The sequence below is a fragment of the Fusarium falciforme genome, chromosome 3, assembly GCF_026873545.1.
Source record: "Fusarium falciforme chromosome 3, complete sequence".
Classification (NCBI taxonomy): Eukaryota; Fungi; Ascomycota; class Sordariomycetes; order Hypocreales; family Nectriaceae; genus Fusarium; species Fusarium falciforme.
In genome coordinates this window covers 2,627,957-2,644,956 of record NC_070546.1, presented here as the reverse complement: position 1 = coordinate 2,644,956, position 17,000 = coordinate 2,627,957, and the positions used below count along the sequence as shown (strand labels likewise).

General features: G+C 54.4%; 5 protein-coding genes across 5 annotated transcripts; 3 read left to right on the top strand and 2 right to left on the bottom strand.

Moving 5' to 3' along the window:
* Window positions 1-233: 233 nt before the first annotated feature.
* NCS54_00410800 (Mitochondrial pyruvate carrier) lies at window positions 234-1,189 on the top strand (the record flags this gene model as incomplete). The annotated part of the gene is made up of 4 exons (XM_053149657.1): window positions 234-720; window positions 771-786; window positions 846-982; window positions 1,036-1,189. The coding sequence occupies exons 1-4, from the start codon at window positions 494-496 to the stop codon at window positions 1,187-1,189; spliced, it is 534 nt and encodes a 177-aa protein (XP_053005632.1). The 5' UTR covers window positions 234-493.
* Window positions 1,190-1,877: 688 nt separating this feature from the next.
* Window positions 1,878-7,113, bottom strand: NCS54_00410700 (Hypothetical protein; the record flags this gene model as incomplete). The annotated part of the gene is made up of 3 exons (XM_053149656.1): window positions 1,878-2,855; window positions 2,908-3,564; window positions 3,616-7,113. 3 exons carry the CDS (start codon window positions 7,111-7,113, stop codon window positions 1,878-1,880), a joined length of 5,133 nt encoding a protein of 1,710 aa, XP_053005631.1.
* Window positions 7,114-11,077: 3,964 nt separating this feature from the next.
* On the top strand, window positions 11,078-12,891 carry NCS54_00410600 (Fumarate hydratase; the record flags this gene model as incomplete). Its single annotated transcript, XM_053149655.1, has 3 exons — window positions 11,078-11,453; window positions 11,623-12,646; window positions 12,702-12,891. The coding sequence occupies 3 exons, from the start codon at window positions 11,078-11,080 to the stop codon at window positions 12,889-12,891; spliced, it is 1,590 nt and encodes a 529-aa protein (XP_053005630.1).
* A 477-nt stretch (window positions 12,892-13,368) lies between these two features.
* NCS54_00410500 (Abhydrolase-3 domain-containing protein) lies at window positions 13,369-14,467 on the top strand (the record flags this gene model as incomplete). Its single annotated transcript, XM_053149654.1, has 2 exons — window positions 13,369-13,729; window positions 13,788-14,467. 2 exons carry the CDS (start codon window positions 13,369-13,371, stop codon window positions 14,465-14,467), a joined length of 1,041 nt encoding a protein of 346 aa, XP_053005629.1.
* Window positions 14,468-14,658: 191 nt separating this feature from the next.
* Window positions 14,659-15,758, bottom strand: NCS54_00410400 (Hypothetical protein; the record flags this gene model as incomplete). The annotated part of the gene is made up of 2 exons (XM_053149653.1): window positions 14,659-15,252; window positions 15,306-15,758. 2 exons carry the CDS (start codon window positions 15,756-15,758, stop codon window positions 14,659-14,661), a joined length of 1,047 nt encoding a protein of 348 aa, XP_053005628.1.
* Window positions 15,759-17,000: the final 1,242 nt, after the last annotated feature.

Here is a 17,000-nt window from a genome sequence, read left to right as displayed (position 1 = left end):
TTTGCATAAAATGGGCCATGTGCATAAGTCGACTTGTGCACAGCCAGAGCTCCGGTGCCGCTGTGACCTTCCCCGCGGTGAATGAGTTACGTACCGTTTTTTTCACCGGGGACACCGTAACTCCGGGTTCCGCCTTCCGTTTTCTGGGGCTCTCACCCGCCGGTTTGCGCAGCTAGAGAGAGGAAGGTGCGCCCCAAAGTGTCTCGGGACGACAGCGACCGACCCTTTGGCCCCAACGTCTCTCTTCTCGTCAAGCTTCTCGCCCGAAGACCCGCGACTTTCTCTCCCTCATCAAGAAGAAGAAGAAGAAGCAGCAGCTGTGAGTCACCCAGTTCCTATCCCCTTTTACTGTATCCATCTTCAATTGCGTCATAGTTGATTGGCTCTTTCTCTCTCCGCGCCAATAGCTACTGACTCTTTTATTTTTTCCTTTTTTCCCCCGTTCCGATAGCTGATATCGCAAACCCTCAACCGCAGCATCCCTACAAAGACCATGTCCTCAACCACCATCTTCCGCGCCTCGCGCCCCCTCTTCCGACAGACCACCACCACCTTTGGCGGTGCGCCCGCCCGACAGGCCTTTCGCCAGAACTTCCGCCAGAACTTTAACCAGGGCAGCGGTCGCCGGTGGCAGAGCACCGATGGCGCCCAGCAGCAGCAGCAGTCGTGGTTCAATCGCATGTGGGAGAGCGAGGTCGGCTTCAAGACTGTGCACTTCTGGTGAGTGACCATGCGTCTGTGTGACCATGATATACTAACGTGTTATCCAGGGCCCCCGTCATGAAGGTTCGTTGACCATCTATCTACTCGACTATATACACGATTACTGACTCTATCCGTTGCAGTGGGCTCTCGTCCTCGCCGGCATCTCCGACTTTGCTCGTCCCGCCGAGAAGCTCTCCTTCACCCAGAACCTTGCCCTGACCTGCACCGGCATCATCTGGACTCGTTGGTGCCTCATCATCAAGCCCAAGAACTACCTGTAGGACACACCCTGTTCCTCTGTTCCTGTCCCCCCAACTAACACACACCCAGCCTCGCCGCCGTCAACTTCTTCCTCGGAATGGTCGGCCTCGTCCAGATCACCCGAATCGCAAAGTACGAGTCCGACAAGAAGGCTGGCCTCAAGGGCGCCATTGAGGACATCAAGGCCGATGCCAAGGAGACCGTCAAGGAGATGAAGGGTTAAATCACACCCTTACACTTGATAGAAACCACATCCGCCACACACAACTCATACAACCCCTCGCCTGGAATCGGGAACGGGACGAGTCGCTTCAATGCGTTTGGACAAGAGCTGCGCCGAGGCATGCGTTTAATCACCATGTCGTTGCTGCAAAAGGAGGGGTTTTTGGGTTTGCCCTCTACAGGGGCAACCCTAGGGATGAGATGAATTGTCTGTTTTTCCCTTGTTACAGAATTAGAGGATAGCTATTACATGTTGGGTTCGGGGCTCCAGCAAATAAAGAAACCAATGCAAGATATACCCACATGCACCTGCAATGCAATACTCGTCATGATATATAGTCATCTTCTCATCGTCCAACACAGAATCTTCTCTCTAATCTTCCTCTGCAGGTATCATTCATGATAGATAGCATTCATACGACACCGACACACATACCATCCATAAACGCCATGCATACAAAACTTGGCCCCCGTCATAACATCCAACCCCAAGGGCCCCTGGCTTGTCAAAGCCTGGTGGTCCGTGAAAAAGAGAAGCGAAATATCATGAATAATATGTACATGAATAAAGAAGCACCATCTTCCTCCAAAATGTGTTATAAATAAACACCATATCAGCTTGGTGGCATTCCAAGTCCCATCATGTTCATCTCGTCTCATCGTCATGATAGTCATCGTCACCTCACACCCTACTTCTCCGTGTGTCCGTCATTAAGGAGCATCTCCAGGATGATCTGTCGGCCCGGAAGCTCCGGGTGGCACATGGAAATCTTGACAGTGCCCTTGGATCCTTCGCTGCCGCTGGAGGACTGCATGTAGCCGTTGCTCTGCGGGTTGAGCGTGCTTTGGCCCGTGGGCCCACGAACTCCGAGGTCCAGGACTCGGACCCCACGGCCGGCAATGATCTGTCGTACTCGTCCGTTCTCCGCGTTTCGCACCTCGACGTAGTCATCGTTGAAGATAATCAGGTACGAGCCGTACATTGTCGCTCCTCGAGCCTTGCCTCGCTTGCCCGAGTACTCCATGATGAGTGTTCGGCTCACCTCTCCGTGCTTGTCCACATACACGGCACAGTCCTCGTACGTCAGGATGAACTCGTTCTCGTTGAGTCTGAACATTCCCAGAGGTCGCTGGTCTCGAATTCGGGCAGCAATGTTGGCGATGGCCGGTTCCTTGAGATCAGGGATCGACATGGGCTGCTTCTTATCCAGCGTGAGCATCTCAACTCCCTTGGCAGTCGCCACGGCGATATATGTCTGGAACAAGCTGAGGGAGTAGCACTCGGTAGGGAAGAAGAATTCGTCAAACTCGCGGAAGGTCTCGGTGGTTCCTCCGCCAGTTCTGCGTCCGCCAAATAGTCGGGACTTCTTCTCGGTCGACTTCTGGAAGATGGGCTCCAACACCTTGAACGAAGTGTGCAAGCCCTCCTTGCGCTTGTAGAAGAGAAGCATTCGGTCCTTCATCTTGGCTGTGGCAAAATATGTCACATCCTTAGCCAGTCTCTGTGGTGCTCTTCTGGGGTTGTCGGAGATAACAGGTGCCGAGAACTCGTTGACGGGGGCTACTGCGTCCAAGGGATAAGAAATGAGGTTCTTATCAGCGATGAGCACGCAGACTGAGAACTCTTCGAGAACCGCAATTTGCGTGACACGGGTTGCTTGGACAGTCTACAGTATCTTGTCAGTCATGAACCGTAAACAAGGAAAAAAAGGAACTCACCCTCAACCATCCGCGAGGATTCGACGGCTCCGAGATGAAGATACCATAGTCGGTTCCAATGGCAATCACAGACTTGCCAAAGGCAGTGAAGCCGGTGGCACAGTTGACCTGAGCACGGCAGACAGGGGCAACACCTTGAGCCGGCCCCAGCACACTCTCCAGCTCCTGGATGGACCGGTCAAGGGGTGTGCCCTTGATCTGGGGGACCACCGGGGTCTTGGCCCACATCGAGGTGTTGTCGTAGTGGAAAGCGGCATCGGCGAGAACGCGAAGTCGGAAGGGTTCGGCGTTCTGAGAAAATTGACCCTTGGCGTACGTTGTCTTGGCCTCGATGATCTTGTCACACCAGTCGCTTCGATCCTTGGCTGAGGTCGCGTAGAGAGTGTACACTTCGTGGCCCAGATGCTTGATCCTGAAGGGATACAGGATCTTACCCTCCATGTCGTTGGACCCAGTTGGTGTAAGCCCAGAGCCTATCGAAGAGCTGGTAGCCGCGTGCTCCAGGCCAGGTCTGCCTGAATTGGTTGCCACCTTGTTCAGTTGGGTGCCGGAAGCAGTGGCAGCCGTGGTTCTGCCCAGAGGAGCAGTGATACCCTTCTGCTTCTGGACGGGCTCGTCGTTTCTGCTCTCGAGGAAGAGGAAGGCCATTGAGATAGGCTGCCATCGGTTAGTTACAATGCTCGTCAGATAAGCCAGGATAATACACACCTCCTTGTTCACATCATACTTCTTCTCCCCCTTGCCATCCTTAGGCGTCACAGTCTTAGCCAGGATCAGGTAGTGGTCAAACAGCAGCGCATGGGTGTCGACCCATCTGACTCCCTTGGATCCCATCCTCTGCAGGTCACCCTCGAACAGCAGCTCGTGGTTATGCGCCTCGAGGTTCAGGGCATGGTGGTAGCCTGGTCGGAAGACAATCATCCTGTTGAGATCTGTCATCTGAACCTTCTTGTTCATCTCGGCAACCCTGCCATCACACTCGTGAGCAACAACCTTGATTTCCTGGATGGCCTTTATAAGGTTTGTCTTCTCCTCGCTGTCTGTCTTCATCTTGTGCTCAACACTCTCAAGGAGCAGAATATAACGCTGAAGACGCTGAATGGGGGCGATCAGGTAGTGCGTCCAGTCCTGCTTGGACGCAATCTTGTGTCTCTGCATCTCGTCCAGGAATCGCTTAAAGTAGAGATTGCGATCCGCCTCTCTGCGGACAGTGTAGACGGCATTCGGATATGCCGATGCATACTCGACGTAGATAGCCTTGGCCTTGCGGATCCATTCTCGGAACAGATCACTAAAGCCAGTGATCCAGGGTCCCTGCTCCTGTTGTCGGTACTTGAGCTGCGCCAGCAGATGATCCTTGTTGATGTCTTGGACGGTATCCAGCTTTCCAAACACATCATACAAGAATCTGTCTCTCGTTTCGGGCTTCAGGATCGGGGGTTGCATAGCGCGGAGGCGATCTCGGTAGTATCTGCGGAAGATGTCGAGCTGCTTGATGTAGTTCTCCTCACCAGTTACGATCTCGTGGAGAATGTTCTGCCGTTCAACCTCCTTCTTGGGCTTGGACTCCCAATCTTCCTTCTTGAGGCCATAGAATATATGCCACTCGTCGGCCGGCTTGGTGTCGGGCAGCTCCTCTAGATCCACCTTCTTCAAGGAACGGGTGCAGTGGTACGAGTAACAGCGTCCGCTGATCTCTTCGTCGTGCAATTTGGGCGCATAGCATCCAGAGCCTGTCAGCTGCCACAGGACTCCCGAAATGTGGCCGTTTCCAAACTTGACCCATTCCTCCTCTGGCACAAGAACTGCCCGCTCCAGCATCAGCGTTATTACGTGGTTACTGAGGACCTCGGCATCTGCCACGTTCATGGTCGGAATCTTGCCCGTGAAAAGGTTGATCAAGGCTTCCTCAACCGTCTTGCTCCTCAGGTCGGCTTCACCCTCAGCCATCTCGCGAATCCAGGCCTCGAGACAGGTGAGTGCCCACGGCTCGGGGCACCTTCGGAAGTCGGCGGCATTGAGCTTCGAGGGGACAAACTTCTTCTTGCGACCGCTGGGCAGGGTGATACCACCAAAGTCTGCTGTCTCGTACTCCGGGAATACTTGGCTCTGTGGCATGTGGCTTTGCCGGGCTAGTCTCCTCCGTTCATCAGCAGCCGCATCGGTCCTGGAGCGCGCCGGAGGCTGAACTTGAGGAGTGTGGCTGTGTCCGGACAGTGAAATGGATCGCTCGGGCTGGGGGTTGTATGCGCCGCCAGAAGTGTAGTATGCTTCGGGGTTGTCAACCTGGCCAAGCTGCGAGCCCACGCTGCGCGAGTACCCGTGCTGGTAGGGCTGACGGTTGTTAGTCTGAACCGAGAGCAGCGAACTGCTGTCAGATCCGGGACCAGGGATCGCTGGTAGTGGTCGGCTTGACAGTCCTGGGTGGTAAAAGAGGTCTTGCAATTGGTCTCTGTTGGGAGATTCTGTTCCGCTCTGGCGAGAACGTAGCGAGACCCGCTCGTCATCATCGTCAAAGCTCATTCGCTTCTCAGTTGGGGGCTTCAGTCCTCCTGTATCACCATAGTTCATCTCTGCCTCAAAATTTCGGTTGGCAGTGTTTGGCGTGGGAAGCGGCCGAGCAGCAACGTCCTGGCCCGAGGAGGCGGGCGGTGATCCAACGTTGCCGTAGGCCATGCCGCCGACGAATCCGCCGGCCATCGCGCCCAGATCCATGCCGGCATAGTCGCTGTCGCTGCTCTGTGCCTGCTCTTCTGGATGAGTGGGCAAGGGCCTTGACACGGGTGGTTCTGGATTCGCCATGGCTGGCATATCAGTGTAGCCAAAAGCAGAGCTGAAGCGCTGCTCGTCGAGTTCGGCTTGCCGCATGGCCATCAGGCCGGCTTCTCCGTATGCATCATCATCGTCGTCGTCTTGCTCGGGCTCGTAAGCGGTGGTCCCTGTTCGAGTCGAGGTGGTTCGGCTAGCCATGTTAGGGATCGTTGTGGCATTCGAGTCGTAGCGAGAAAGGTGCTGGCCGGACAAGTCTTCGTCGTTGTACTGGCCATTGGTGGGCTCAGGTAGTGGGCGATAGGTCTGGCCAGAGCCGCCCAACTCCATCTCCAACTCCTGCATCAGATTGTCATTGACATGCTCGTCTTGGTATTGCTGCTGGCCACCACCCCATCGTCCAGACGAGTCCTCTGAAGGCCGGCTCGGCAGAGGCGCATTCGTCGGGTGCCGTTGTACGCCTGGGGACGAGGACTGCGGGAGATTTGAAGGTGAACCCACGGGGGAGGCCTGCGAGTTCGAGCGAGATGGCCGGTTGTAGTGCGAGTTGTGCTCAATGGGAGAATAATAAGGCCCGACCGGGATCTGAGTGGTGGTGGGATAGGGCGGTTGTGAAGAGCCCGAATATGAAGGAGTAGACGCGGCTCCGTTGGCCAAGCTGCCCGGATATTGGTTGTATGACTGGTCATAGCCTGAGGCCTGGGCTCCAGAAGTCGACGAATTGAGAGATGGGCTACGCAGCGGCTGCTCATAGCCAGGTGACAAGCCCGGAGATGTAGCAGACTGCGCGTAAGCATTTCCGTATGTCGAGTTGGGCGACTGGCCGTAGCCAGGCGAGGTCTGAGGAGCGTAGCCCTGGGCATACGTGTTATTGAAGCCCTGATACGACGACTGGCGCTGGAGGCTGCTGTTTGTGTTCGCATAAGCTGAGGGGTCATAGGTGGTATGGGGCGTGTAGGAGCCGGCAGTCGAGGCGAAGCGGGTGGGAGGCTGCTGGCTGTTGCGGTAGGGGAGGGTGTTGGTCGACTGCGATCGCGGAAAGCCCGAGGTTTGCGCAAAGCTCTGGGGGTTGTACGAGTAGGTTGGGGTGGGAGGACCAGCATCTTGATACTGATGCTGGTAGCCCGCCAGCGCGCTGTTGTTGGTGGAACCGTAACTAGAGCGGCCAGCTGGGGCACCGCCAAGGAAGAGCTCATCCTCGCCGGTGGCAGGACCGCTACCAGGGAAGGCGGATGAGCGGGTGGAAGGTTGCTGGAGATAGGCGGCGTCGTCTCCGCCATTGAAGCTGGCTCGGCGGGCTACATCGACGTCGTAGGATGACTGCTGCTGCTGTTGTTGCTGCTGCTGTTGCTGGTAGTCCTGGCCGCGGCCGGCGACTGGGTACTGGACGGGTGGCACATGGCCGTATCTCCGCTGATCGTCACCGCGAAACGACATGGTTGAAGGGTCCTCGAGACAAGACGATGGACGGAGGCGGTGGTTGCAGAAATGGTGCGCGAGAGCAAATGTCAGAGCCGCTTAGGCCTGGCGGGTCGGGCGTCTACCTCGTATAGGACGGCGAGGGCTGGTGAGCGCGGGCGGGTCGCATTGAGGGGTATCGGACAGGGCGGAGGGCGAGGACGAGGAGCAAACAGGCCGTCGTCGACGATGGGGGGATGAGGTGGTGAAAAAGCGACGAAAAAGAGCGACGAGGTGAGTTGGCGCGCGCAGTGTTGAGGCGGTCGGGGTTCAGCCGAGAAAATGGATCTTGGGGCACCGACGTTGGTGGTGGTGGGTGGACTCGAGGATAGAAGTCGAGCGAGCGGCGGCGGGCGCGGGCGCGGATTGATTGATTGTTCAGGCGGACAGGGCAGCCCCTCTCAGTCTCAGTCTCACGCTGCTGGGCTGGCACCTGAGGTCAGAGCTTGGGGCCTCGCGTGCTGCGGTGAGGCCTGGGTATATACTAGGGAGCTGGGTAGCTAGCTAGCTCTGCGACAGGACGAGTCGAGGTGGTGGACGAGAAGAAGAAGGACAACGACAGAAAAGAGCCGTAAACTTTTGGTTGGTGGTGGAGAGAGAGCAGGGTCCAGCGAGCGGCGCAGTAGAGTTGGCAAGGTAAAGTAAGGTAAGGTAGGCAGGTACGGCAAGTAATAAGAAAAAGGTAAGATTGAGACGTCACTGAAGATCAATCAGGCTCCGATGGATGGAAGCTCCCCCATAGAATGTGGTGGGATGGGATGGGCCACAGTACAGTACCGTACCGTGCCTTTCTGGGAATCCCCGGCCTGTGTGTGCCCTTTTTACGACTGTTGCGTGCTACGTCGTAGTGAATGTACAGTACGGACAACAGAGACGACGGGGGGCGGCTCTTATTGAATGACCAAGCCACACTTGAGATGATGACTAGAGGCCCATGACACGACGACGAGGCGTGGCTTTTTCCTTTCTCGTCTCTCCCGCCACGGTCTTTTTTCCTTGAAGGACTTGGCATCTAGTTACAGTCACCAAAGTCCTGGGCCTCGAAGTTACTCACAAGGACTGTTAAGGCTCTACGATGCGACAACTTGGAGGTGGGCTGCTCTCTCTGTTGAGGGGGGACGCCCGCCCAAGCCCAAGGCACAAGGGTCCATCTCCGCATACCTAAGTTAGCGGCTGGCCGATGACGCCCCGGGGACGGGTTTTGCGGCGGTGCAAAGGGGAAACACGACACCTTGTTGGGGGCGGTGATGCTCGCAGAACAACAGAGCCGTCTACGACAGTGCCTACAGCACAGCTAGCCAGGTTGGCGGCCTCGCTGTCAGACTAGCACATACGAGGTCCTTGGAGAAGAATGCCTTGTAGGAGCCGATTACGTAGGTTCTTTGCCCTTTGAGTGCCCTTGTCAAATGCGGAACTGGATCTGCTGGATCTGAATTATCCCATGTTTCAATGCCAGCAAGCGGGCTTTGTCAGGCCTTTCTCTCGAGTCGAGTTTCACCTGCAGACGGCATCGAAACATGCAGGCAGGGAGGCAAGTTTCTGCACTGTTTGATCCGCTGGCCGTTGTTCCAAACTTCCATACCTCAGTTTCCAGGTGCAGCCAGCCGATGAGTGTCAATCAGCTGTTAAGTTTGGGCCTTCAACGGCAGTTCATTTATTAATATCTAGCTATTGACTCTGAGTTTCTATGCATGGCAACATGTGTCAACTGTTTCAGTGGTGTTTTCACACCTGCCTTGCTACCGATCCAATCACAACAACCGAGTCTCGCTACCCTCCGAGGGCTTCACAGTTGATTCACTGGCCCAGCCCGTCGGTATGGTTTACTGCATCAGCTGCCTGCGTGCGAATCTTCTGACGCTGCACCCTGTGGATAACTCATCTGACTGCATTCAAACGCTGTCACTCAAACTATCCATCCATCCCGCGGAGAGACCGAGGCATGTCAGCCGCCATCAGCCACAGCCAGCCCTACCAACCGCGGCCGTTACCGTAGTCACCAGTCAAGTCAAATCTCCGACGACGACACTGCTTCTTCTGTGGTCATGGCTTTTCGAGTTACCCATCCATGGATTGCCCTGGCACCATTTGCTGTGCCCTTTCGGCTCCGTATCTCGGATATCGACCTCATCTCGCCTGCCAATACCAATGCAATGCTGCGTTGCCTTGGCATCGGTACGCTCCACTCGCTCACGGAGATGGATCCATGATGATGGAGATTTTGCTGGGCATTGCTCCGCTGAAAACATTACCATCGACACGTCTGACAGAGGGTTTTTAACCAAAAGCAGGAAAGTAATAATAACACATGGCATGTTTAAATAGCGCCGAGAGCAGTCTTACTACGTACAGTACGGCTCGATAAACCAACTGCATCCTCATCCTCACCCTCACCGCATCATGTAACGTACCACACAGTTCAGCATCTCCAGGTCTGTCAACTTAAAAGTTCAACTACTCATTGCCATCTGTATTGTTGCTTATATTTCCGTTTCAGTTACTTTGGAAACCGTGATCCTTGTCCGGGTATTGATCAGGCTTCACTCTGCCCTTGACCAGCCCCGGACCTTGGCAGCCGGCCCGGAGCAGGCCATGGATGGCCCTGAACATGACATCCGTATTCTCCACATCGAAAAGATGACTTGTCTCCGGAAAGTCGTTGTGATGCCCCATAAATAGTACAAATCCGTCAACGTGTAGGGTATGCATGGTTTGTATCGTGCGCGTCCAGTCAACATCCTGCTCTCGAGAATAGACCTAAATGTAATCGCACCTTGGGAGCTTCTCGCCTGGCTTATTGTAGATGTTCATTTAATATTCTGCTTCCCTGGTGTTGCCGAGGGTCCAGGGATTGATCAAGAATGTGGGCGCAGTTTAGCAAAACTTCAATAGTGGCCAAGCCCTGGTTCACTCTTTGTTATGTTGTCAATACTGTATTTCCAAGGTAGACCGTAGCGTTATACTTGTAGAATGCGCCCGTCTTCACGTGAAATCATGCGCAAAACCATAACATGCTCCTCCCATGGTCCGTGAGTGTGCTATTTTCTGCTACCACAGTGACGACTGTAGGGTGACTAAAACCCAAATGAATGGCAAGGGACAAAGCGTCAAAGGTTATGGATTCTTGGCATTCACACAGATTAAAAGATGCCAAAAGCCTCCGAACACCATCAGGGTGGTTTGGGCAAATGGTTAGAATGATAATACTAAGATATGTCTTGACGCAGTCATCCCATGGCAATATCACGTCACTGGGACAAGTGAATTGACCTTTACCCGTCAAGTCTAGGTAGATTCCCTTGGGGAAAGAAAGTGTAATACTTTCTAAGAAGCTCTCAACTTGTACTTTCTAGGAGTATACTAGTAGTTACCATTATAGGAAAACTCGCATAAGATTGAAACCTAGCTAGTCGTGTTCAACAGCATTGTCGTATTTGCAGGTCTCTCTATTTATAAACACCTAGCACGCAATGGGAAGTGCCCTGCTCAATGATGGCAACATCCAGTCTTTCAACAACAACCAAGATGTAATTGCTGGAACCTGGCAAACCTAGGTATCTACACTTCCATGAGCCAAATTAGAAACCGCCGACACCGGCGTCTCAACTTTGCCCCGGGTAAACGAATCTGCACCCACGTGACCCAGCTCCGATCGAGCCCGCCGGATTGACGGGTCCCCAGCTTGTAGTTCCGGTATCAGATCCGATAAGAGCCGATAAAATCTACTAAATCGCCAGCCGAGGACAAAAGAATCCGGGTTTGGCCTTCTCTCCGATTGTTCACCAGCTTCCTCCCTGAGTTCTCTGGCCAGCGTCCTTCGAATCCTTGCTCTCGAAGCCCATCTCTTTCCTCTCTGAGTTCAGGCCAAGCCCAATTGGCCCTCCCTCCACCTCCCGGAATAGCGTTTCGCCAGACTTCCGCCGCCAAACCAGCTCAGCCCATCATGCTTCGAACCGTCACGGGACGTGCTGCTGCCACCTCGGGGCTTGTGAAGTCGGTGCTGCCTCGGGTGTCCCGAGCTACGCCCACATGCTCGATTGCCCCGCAGCTGCGACTTCAGAATCAGACTGCTTCGGCCGGCCTTCGACTCTCCAGAGCCATCCACAGCACCCCCGAAACAATGTCCCAGACACGAACTGAGAGCGACGCCTTTGGCGAGATCCAGGTCCCCGCCGACCGCTACTGGGGCGCCCAGACGGAGCGTTCTCTCGAGAACTTCCGTATCAACCAGCCCCAGGACCGCATGCCCCCTCCCGTTATCAAGGCTTTCGGTATCCTCAAGGGTGCTGCTGCCACTGTCAACATGCGATATGGCCTCGGTGAGTAGAGAGTGTTCGCGGAGGTTGGTGGGGTATGAGAGAATTCAGCTTGGACGGCTTGGCTTATACCCTCGCCGTGGGTGCAAGCCGACGAGTTCCGTGAAGCTGCTGCCAAACTCACCACTCACGCATCCTACAAGACCAATGCGCTGACGAGCGACTTTTACAGACCCCAAGATCGGTGCCGCTATCCAGCTGGCCGCCCAGGAGGTGGCCGACGGCAGGCTCATCGACCACTTCCCCCTCGTCGTCTGGCAGACCGGCTCCGGCACTCAGTCCAACATGAACGCCAACGAGGTCATCTCCAACCGTGCCATTGAGCTCCTCGGCGGCACCATGGGCACCAAGAAGCCCGTCCACCCCAACGACCACGTCAACCGCAGCGCCTCGTCCAACGACACCTTCCCCACCGTCATGCACATTGCCGCCGTCCTCGACCTCGAGGGTGAGCTCCTCCCTGCCCTTCGAAGCCTCCGCGAGGCCATCCAGAAGAAGGTCGACGAGTTTGAGGCCAAGAAGATCATCAAGATCGGCCGCACTCACCTTCAGGACGCCACTCCTCTGACCCTCGCTCAGGAGTTCTCCGGCTACGTTGCTCAGCTCGACTTCAGCATCAAGCGCGTTGAGAGCTCTCTCCCCGACCTGCGACTTCTCGCTCAGGGTGGTACTGCCGTTGGTACCGGTATCAACACCTTCGAGGGCTTTGCCGAGGCTATTGCTGAGGAGGTCACCAAGATGACTGGCACCGAGTTCAAGACTGCCCCCAACAAGTTCGAGTCTCTGGCCGCCCACGACGCCATTGTTCAGGCCCATGGATCCCTCAACACCCTCGCTGGCTCCCTTACCAAGATCGCTCAGGACATCCGATACCTTGGCAGCGGTCCCCGTTGCGGTCTTGGTGAGCTGAACCTGCCCGAGAACGAGCCCGGCAGCAGCATCATGCCCGGCAAGGTCAACCCCACCCAGTGCGAGGCCTTGACCATGGTCTGCGCTCAGGTCATGGGTAACAACGTCGCTACCACCATCGGTGGCATGAACGGCCAGTTCGAGCTCAACGTCTACAAGCCCCTGGTCATCCGCAACCTCCTCCACAGCTCCCGCCTGCTGACTGACGGTATGCGATCATTCGAGAAGAACCTGGTTGCCGGCCTCACCGCCAACGAGGAGAAGATTGCCAGCATCATGAAGGAGTCGTAAGTGCCCCTGAACTAAAACTCTCACGTACGAAACGCTAATTATGTCTTGCAGTCTTATGCTTGTCACCTGCCTTAACCCCAAGATCGGCTACGACATGGCCAGCAAGGTGGCCAAGAACGCCCACAAGAAGGGCCTCACCCTCAAGGAGAGTGCCCTGGAGCTCCAGGCTCTGACCGAGGAGGAGTTTGACACCCTTGTCAAGCCCGAGCTGATGGTCGGCCCCAGCCCCTACAAGGAGTAAGCCAATCAAGAACCATAAAATGCAAAAAACATGGTGGCTATAGAAGAGGACTTTCGGTTTTGGGCAGTGGCCGAGTTGTCTTGTATCATTAAAACCTAAAGAGCCTTGATAGAGTACCTACGACGATGAATAACTAGTTAACTTGATTTGATGAGATGAGCATTTGTAGCGGGTTTAGATACTTGTTCTTAAGGGATTATTTCCGAGGTGGAAGAAAAACATCGATCAATATCGACCGAGTTTGGGCATCCTTGATCGAATAAGAGATTCCGTACCCTCTCGCGTGTGTTTATGCCGAAATCACCGGTTGCGGGTCCGGCGATCGGCGGGAATACTCGGCGGGGTCGTCGGAGATAGGCCGGCGGGGTTGTAGTTGCCATCCATTTCAGCCTCTTCAACGACATGTGCTGTGTTATAGAGCAGCTCACCTGTTTACAAGTTGATACTTAATCTACACCTCGCCTGAAAAGATCCTCGATGACTGATAACGCTGATCGCAAGATCTGGCAACCCCTCCACCCCGCCATCAGGGATCGTCTGGACCCCCAGTACGTCGCCTACCATGAGGCTCATCTCCAGTACATAGAGCCAGAGAAGCTCGGCGTCTGGGATGGATCTGCGAGGACCAAGAAGGTGTCTCTGCCGCCTGGAGGCACGAAGCCGGTTCCTGTCGGGGGCATCGATGATTTTGATGTCGGCAGATTCCGGGTGAGGGTTTACACGCCAACAGGGGAGTGTGATGAGAGAGGTTGGCCTGTTCTTGTCTGGTTCCACGGCGGAGGCTGGGTTCTTGGCGGTTTGAATAATGGAACTGATCTTTGCTCGTGGGTTTGTCAAGGCATGAATATTGATACCTCTTTGTGTTGTGCCGAGATGTGTTTCTGACTTGATGGCAGGTGCACGCTGTAAAGTCGTGACCGTCGACTACGGTCTCGCCCCAGAGAACCCCTTTCCAATTGCAGTCGAGGATGCGATTGATTCTTTCAGATGGGTTGCCTCAGAGCCAGCTGAGCTCGGAAAGATCGACACTTTGCGCATCTCCATCGGCGGAACATCGTCAGGGGGAAACATAGCCCTCGCCGCAGGAATTGCAGCCTCAAACCCTGGAGCTCCCCTTCCAACTGCTAAACCATCACTCCCAAACACAGCATCACACCCTCCGGCATCACTGTTGCTTTTTATTCCAGTGGTTGACAACACCGCCACCGCCGAGGATGTCTGGAAGCCCAACGCTGAGACTGCCCCTTGGCTGACCCCTGAGCGGCTGTCGTGGTACCGCAAGCTCTACTTGCCTAGAGATGAGGACTGCAAGAGCTGGGATTCCAGCCCAAATTTTGCTCCTGAGTCTCTGCTAAAGAATCTTCCAAAGACGTGGATTGCTGTGGCCGAGATGGACATCCTTGCCCCCGAGGCACTGGCTTTTGGGGAGCAACTGAAGGGCCTGGGGGTTGAAGTTGATACCCTAGTTGTGGAGGGGGCAACACATTCTATCTTGTCGCTTCATGGAATAATAGATAGAGGTCGTGAGATGATTGGGAGCGCAGTCAAGCACCTTCAGGGGGTCTTTGGAACTTGACAGCCTGAAGGTGGTCAAGACTTATGTGGTATTGAAGTACGCTAAACTAATATCTCTTGATCTGTTCTTCGAGACTCAATTTTCCAGACCCCATCCTATAGATCTAACCTCTATCCCGTATTTCTTACATGTTTCCTTTACCCAATACAGCGTTTTTACCCATGTACATAACAATGAAAAGAAAAGGGCTTCTATACGGCAACACCCTCTGCGGTAGGAGCTTTGCTCTCACTGTCGCTCACGCTGTCGCTCTTGGATGTCTTGCTCTTCCGGCTGCGTAGACACCATAGACCCTTGAGACCACCATCATCTAGCTCTAGAAGCTCCTTCATGCAGAACGCCGGGTGGAACACGTTGAGAACAACCACGGCAACAACGATCAAGACACCCTCGAAGCCGACAAACATGTACTGATCTCCCATGACGGGGCCTTCCCACCCCTCAGACAACTCGGCAACTCGAAAGGCACTCCGCCAGAGGATGCACAAGGCAGCGACAGAGAGACCGCCGAGGAAGGCCTTGAAGCGGGGCGAGTTGCGTACCTTGCGGACCTCTGGGCGCTGGTCGAGGGCTGCTTCGCCGAGGGCGCGCTGGCGGCGGATGGTGCGGAGGGCAAAGTCGAGGGAGCAGAGGATGAAGCCGAAGATGGTGATGACCTGGAAGGCGAGGCCGGCGATCATGATGTTGGAGCCCACCTTGGGGTCTTCGTGGTTGTGAGACGAGACTGAGGCCATGCCGCCGCCGAGGGCCTGGAGGACGAGGGAGATGACGTCGCAGGGGATGAACTTGGGGGGAGGTTAGTTATTCGAGGCTGGTGACTGTTTGACGATGAACTTACAATTCGAGTGTAATATTCTGGAGGGAGTCTCGAGTTTTCAGGCCCAAACGCTGACACGATTCTACGCAGGCAGAGATAAACTCCAGCAGCCATAAAAGCTGGACCAATGGTCAAGCAACAGATCTGAACGAGGAAACCATTCTCACTCCAGGGATTCTGCCAGCTCATGATACGGCCAATGTATCCGAGAATCTCACAGATGAGACCAAGGATAAGAGCAACATTGAAGGCAGTTCCCTTGCGTGTGACGATCCAAGTGACGATGAAACCGATCAGGGAGGCGGAAAAGATGGCGAGGAAGGCTGCATTGGGGGCCAAGTCGAGACGATACTGGTAGAAGCTGGAGACATTATCGCAAATGTCCGACTTGGGATGCTCAAAGCACCACGTAAAGAGACCACCATCATCAACAAATGTTTGGTTGTTCAAGTCTGGGACGTCGTTGTTGGACATGATGGGCGGTTGGGGGCCAAGACCTTGGATGAGTCTGCCAAGCAAGGGACAAAGTTGATAGAGTTATCGTCGAGTTATGTATGTATCGCTTCGTCTTGTAGAACCGGAGTTGATGAATAGTTCCTCCGTCTTACTGCATCTAATGGGTGTGGTATCGGGCTGACTCACGACACAAAGTCAACAACACTCCAAGAGAAAAGAAGGTTATTTGAAGAGGGAAAAGAAGAGAATGAGACACAATTACGGACAGTACAACACGGATATAACAGAAAAGAAAGAAAGAAAACCTCGCCCAGCCCAAGGAAATGGATCCTTGCTTGAAAAGGATTCCCTTCATCTCGGCCCCGGAATTCGGGCATAAAGATACCGCCGGATTGGAGCCTCCGGCACGTCCCCCGTGGCCCGCCGGGGCATCCTTCAGCTCGGAATTGACCCGCCCTCTTTACAGTACCTGTTGGCGCTAGGGCAGCCTTATACATGAAGGGGTGGTCGATGCGAGGGATGGGATTGGACGTTGCGCCAAAGAATGCGAAACAGCATGCGCGGCTTCGTGTGATTTTCGTATACTACGTTGTAGTTTCATGTCCTCCGCCTAGACTCTGGGGCTGTGCAGGTTTAAGATGAAGAGAAATCAGCCTGGGCGGATTTCAAGATTCTGATATCATCACTTTCAACCCAACATAGCCTCCACATGGAAAAGAACGTGTATGCACATGCGCGTATAGCAACATCGAGGGAGGCTCGTAAAAAAAAACTCAATCTGGATTGATAAGCGAACCCGCCTCAATGAACCCTGTCCGGGACTATCCCGTTGCCAAGATCGCCATTTCCATTGCAACGCTATCTAAACACGGGAGCCTCATGTCGACTCTCAGCCCCAAACGAGGTCGCTCAAGGCTGAAATTGAGCACAACAAAAAGACACAAAGTAGACAATCTCATTGAGATATTCTTCGGCTTTCGAGCCATCTGCCGCGTCATCACGGGCCCACTTTATTCAGTCACCATCGTACGAGTTTAGATGGATGCCAGGGTCAAATGTGCCAAGAACGCCAAGCTGACATCGACCACTCCATCACTCGTGCTTCTTATCAAACACTCTGCTCGACCCTCTTGAACGATATCTTTGTTGCTGCATTACATAGAGAATGTTCGACGTTATATCTAGTCCCACGAATTAACCATCTGATATAAATGTAACCTGCCAGCAGTTCAAACTTCACTTGACCCAACGCCCTTTTCC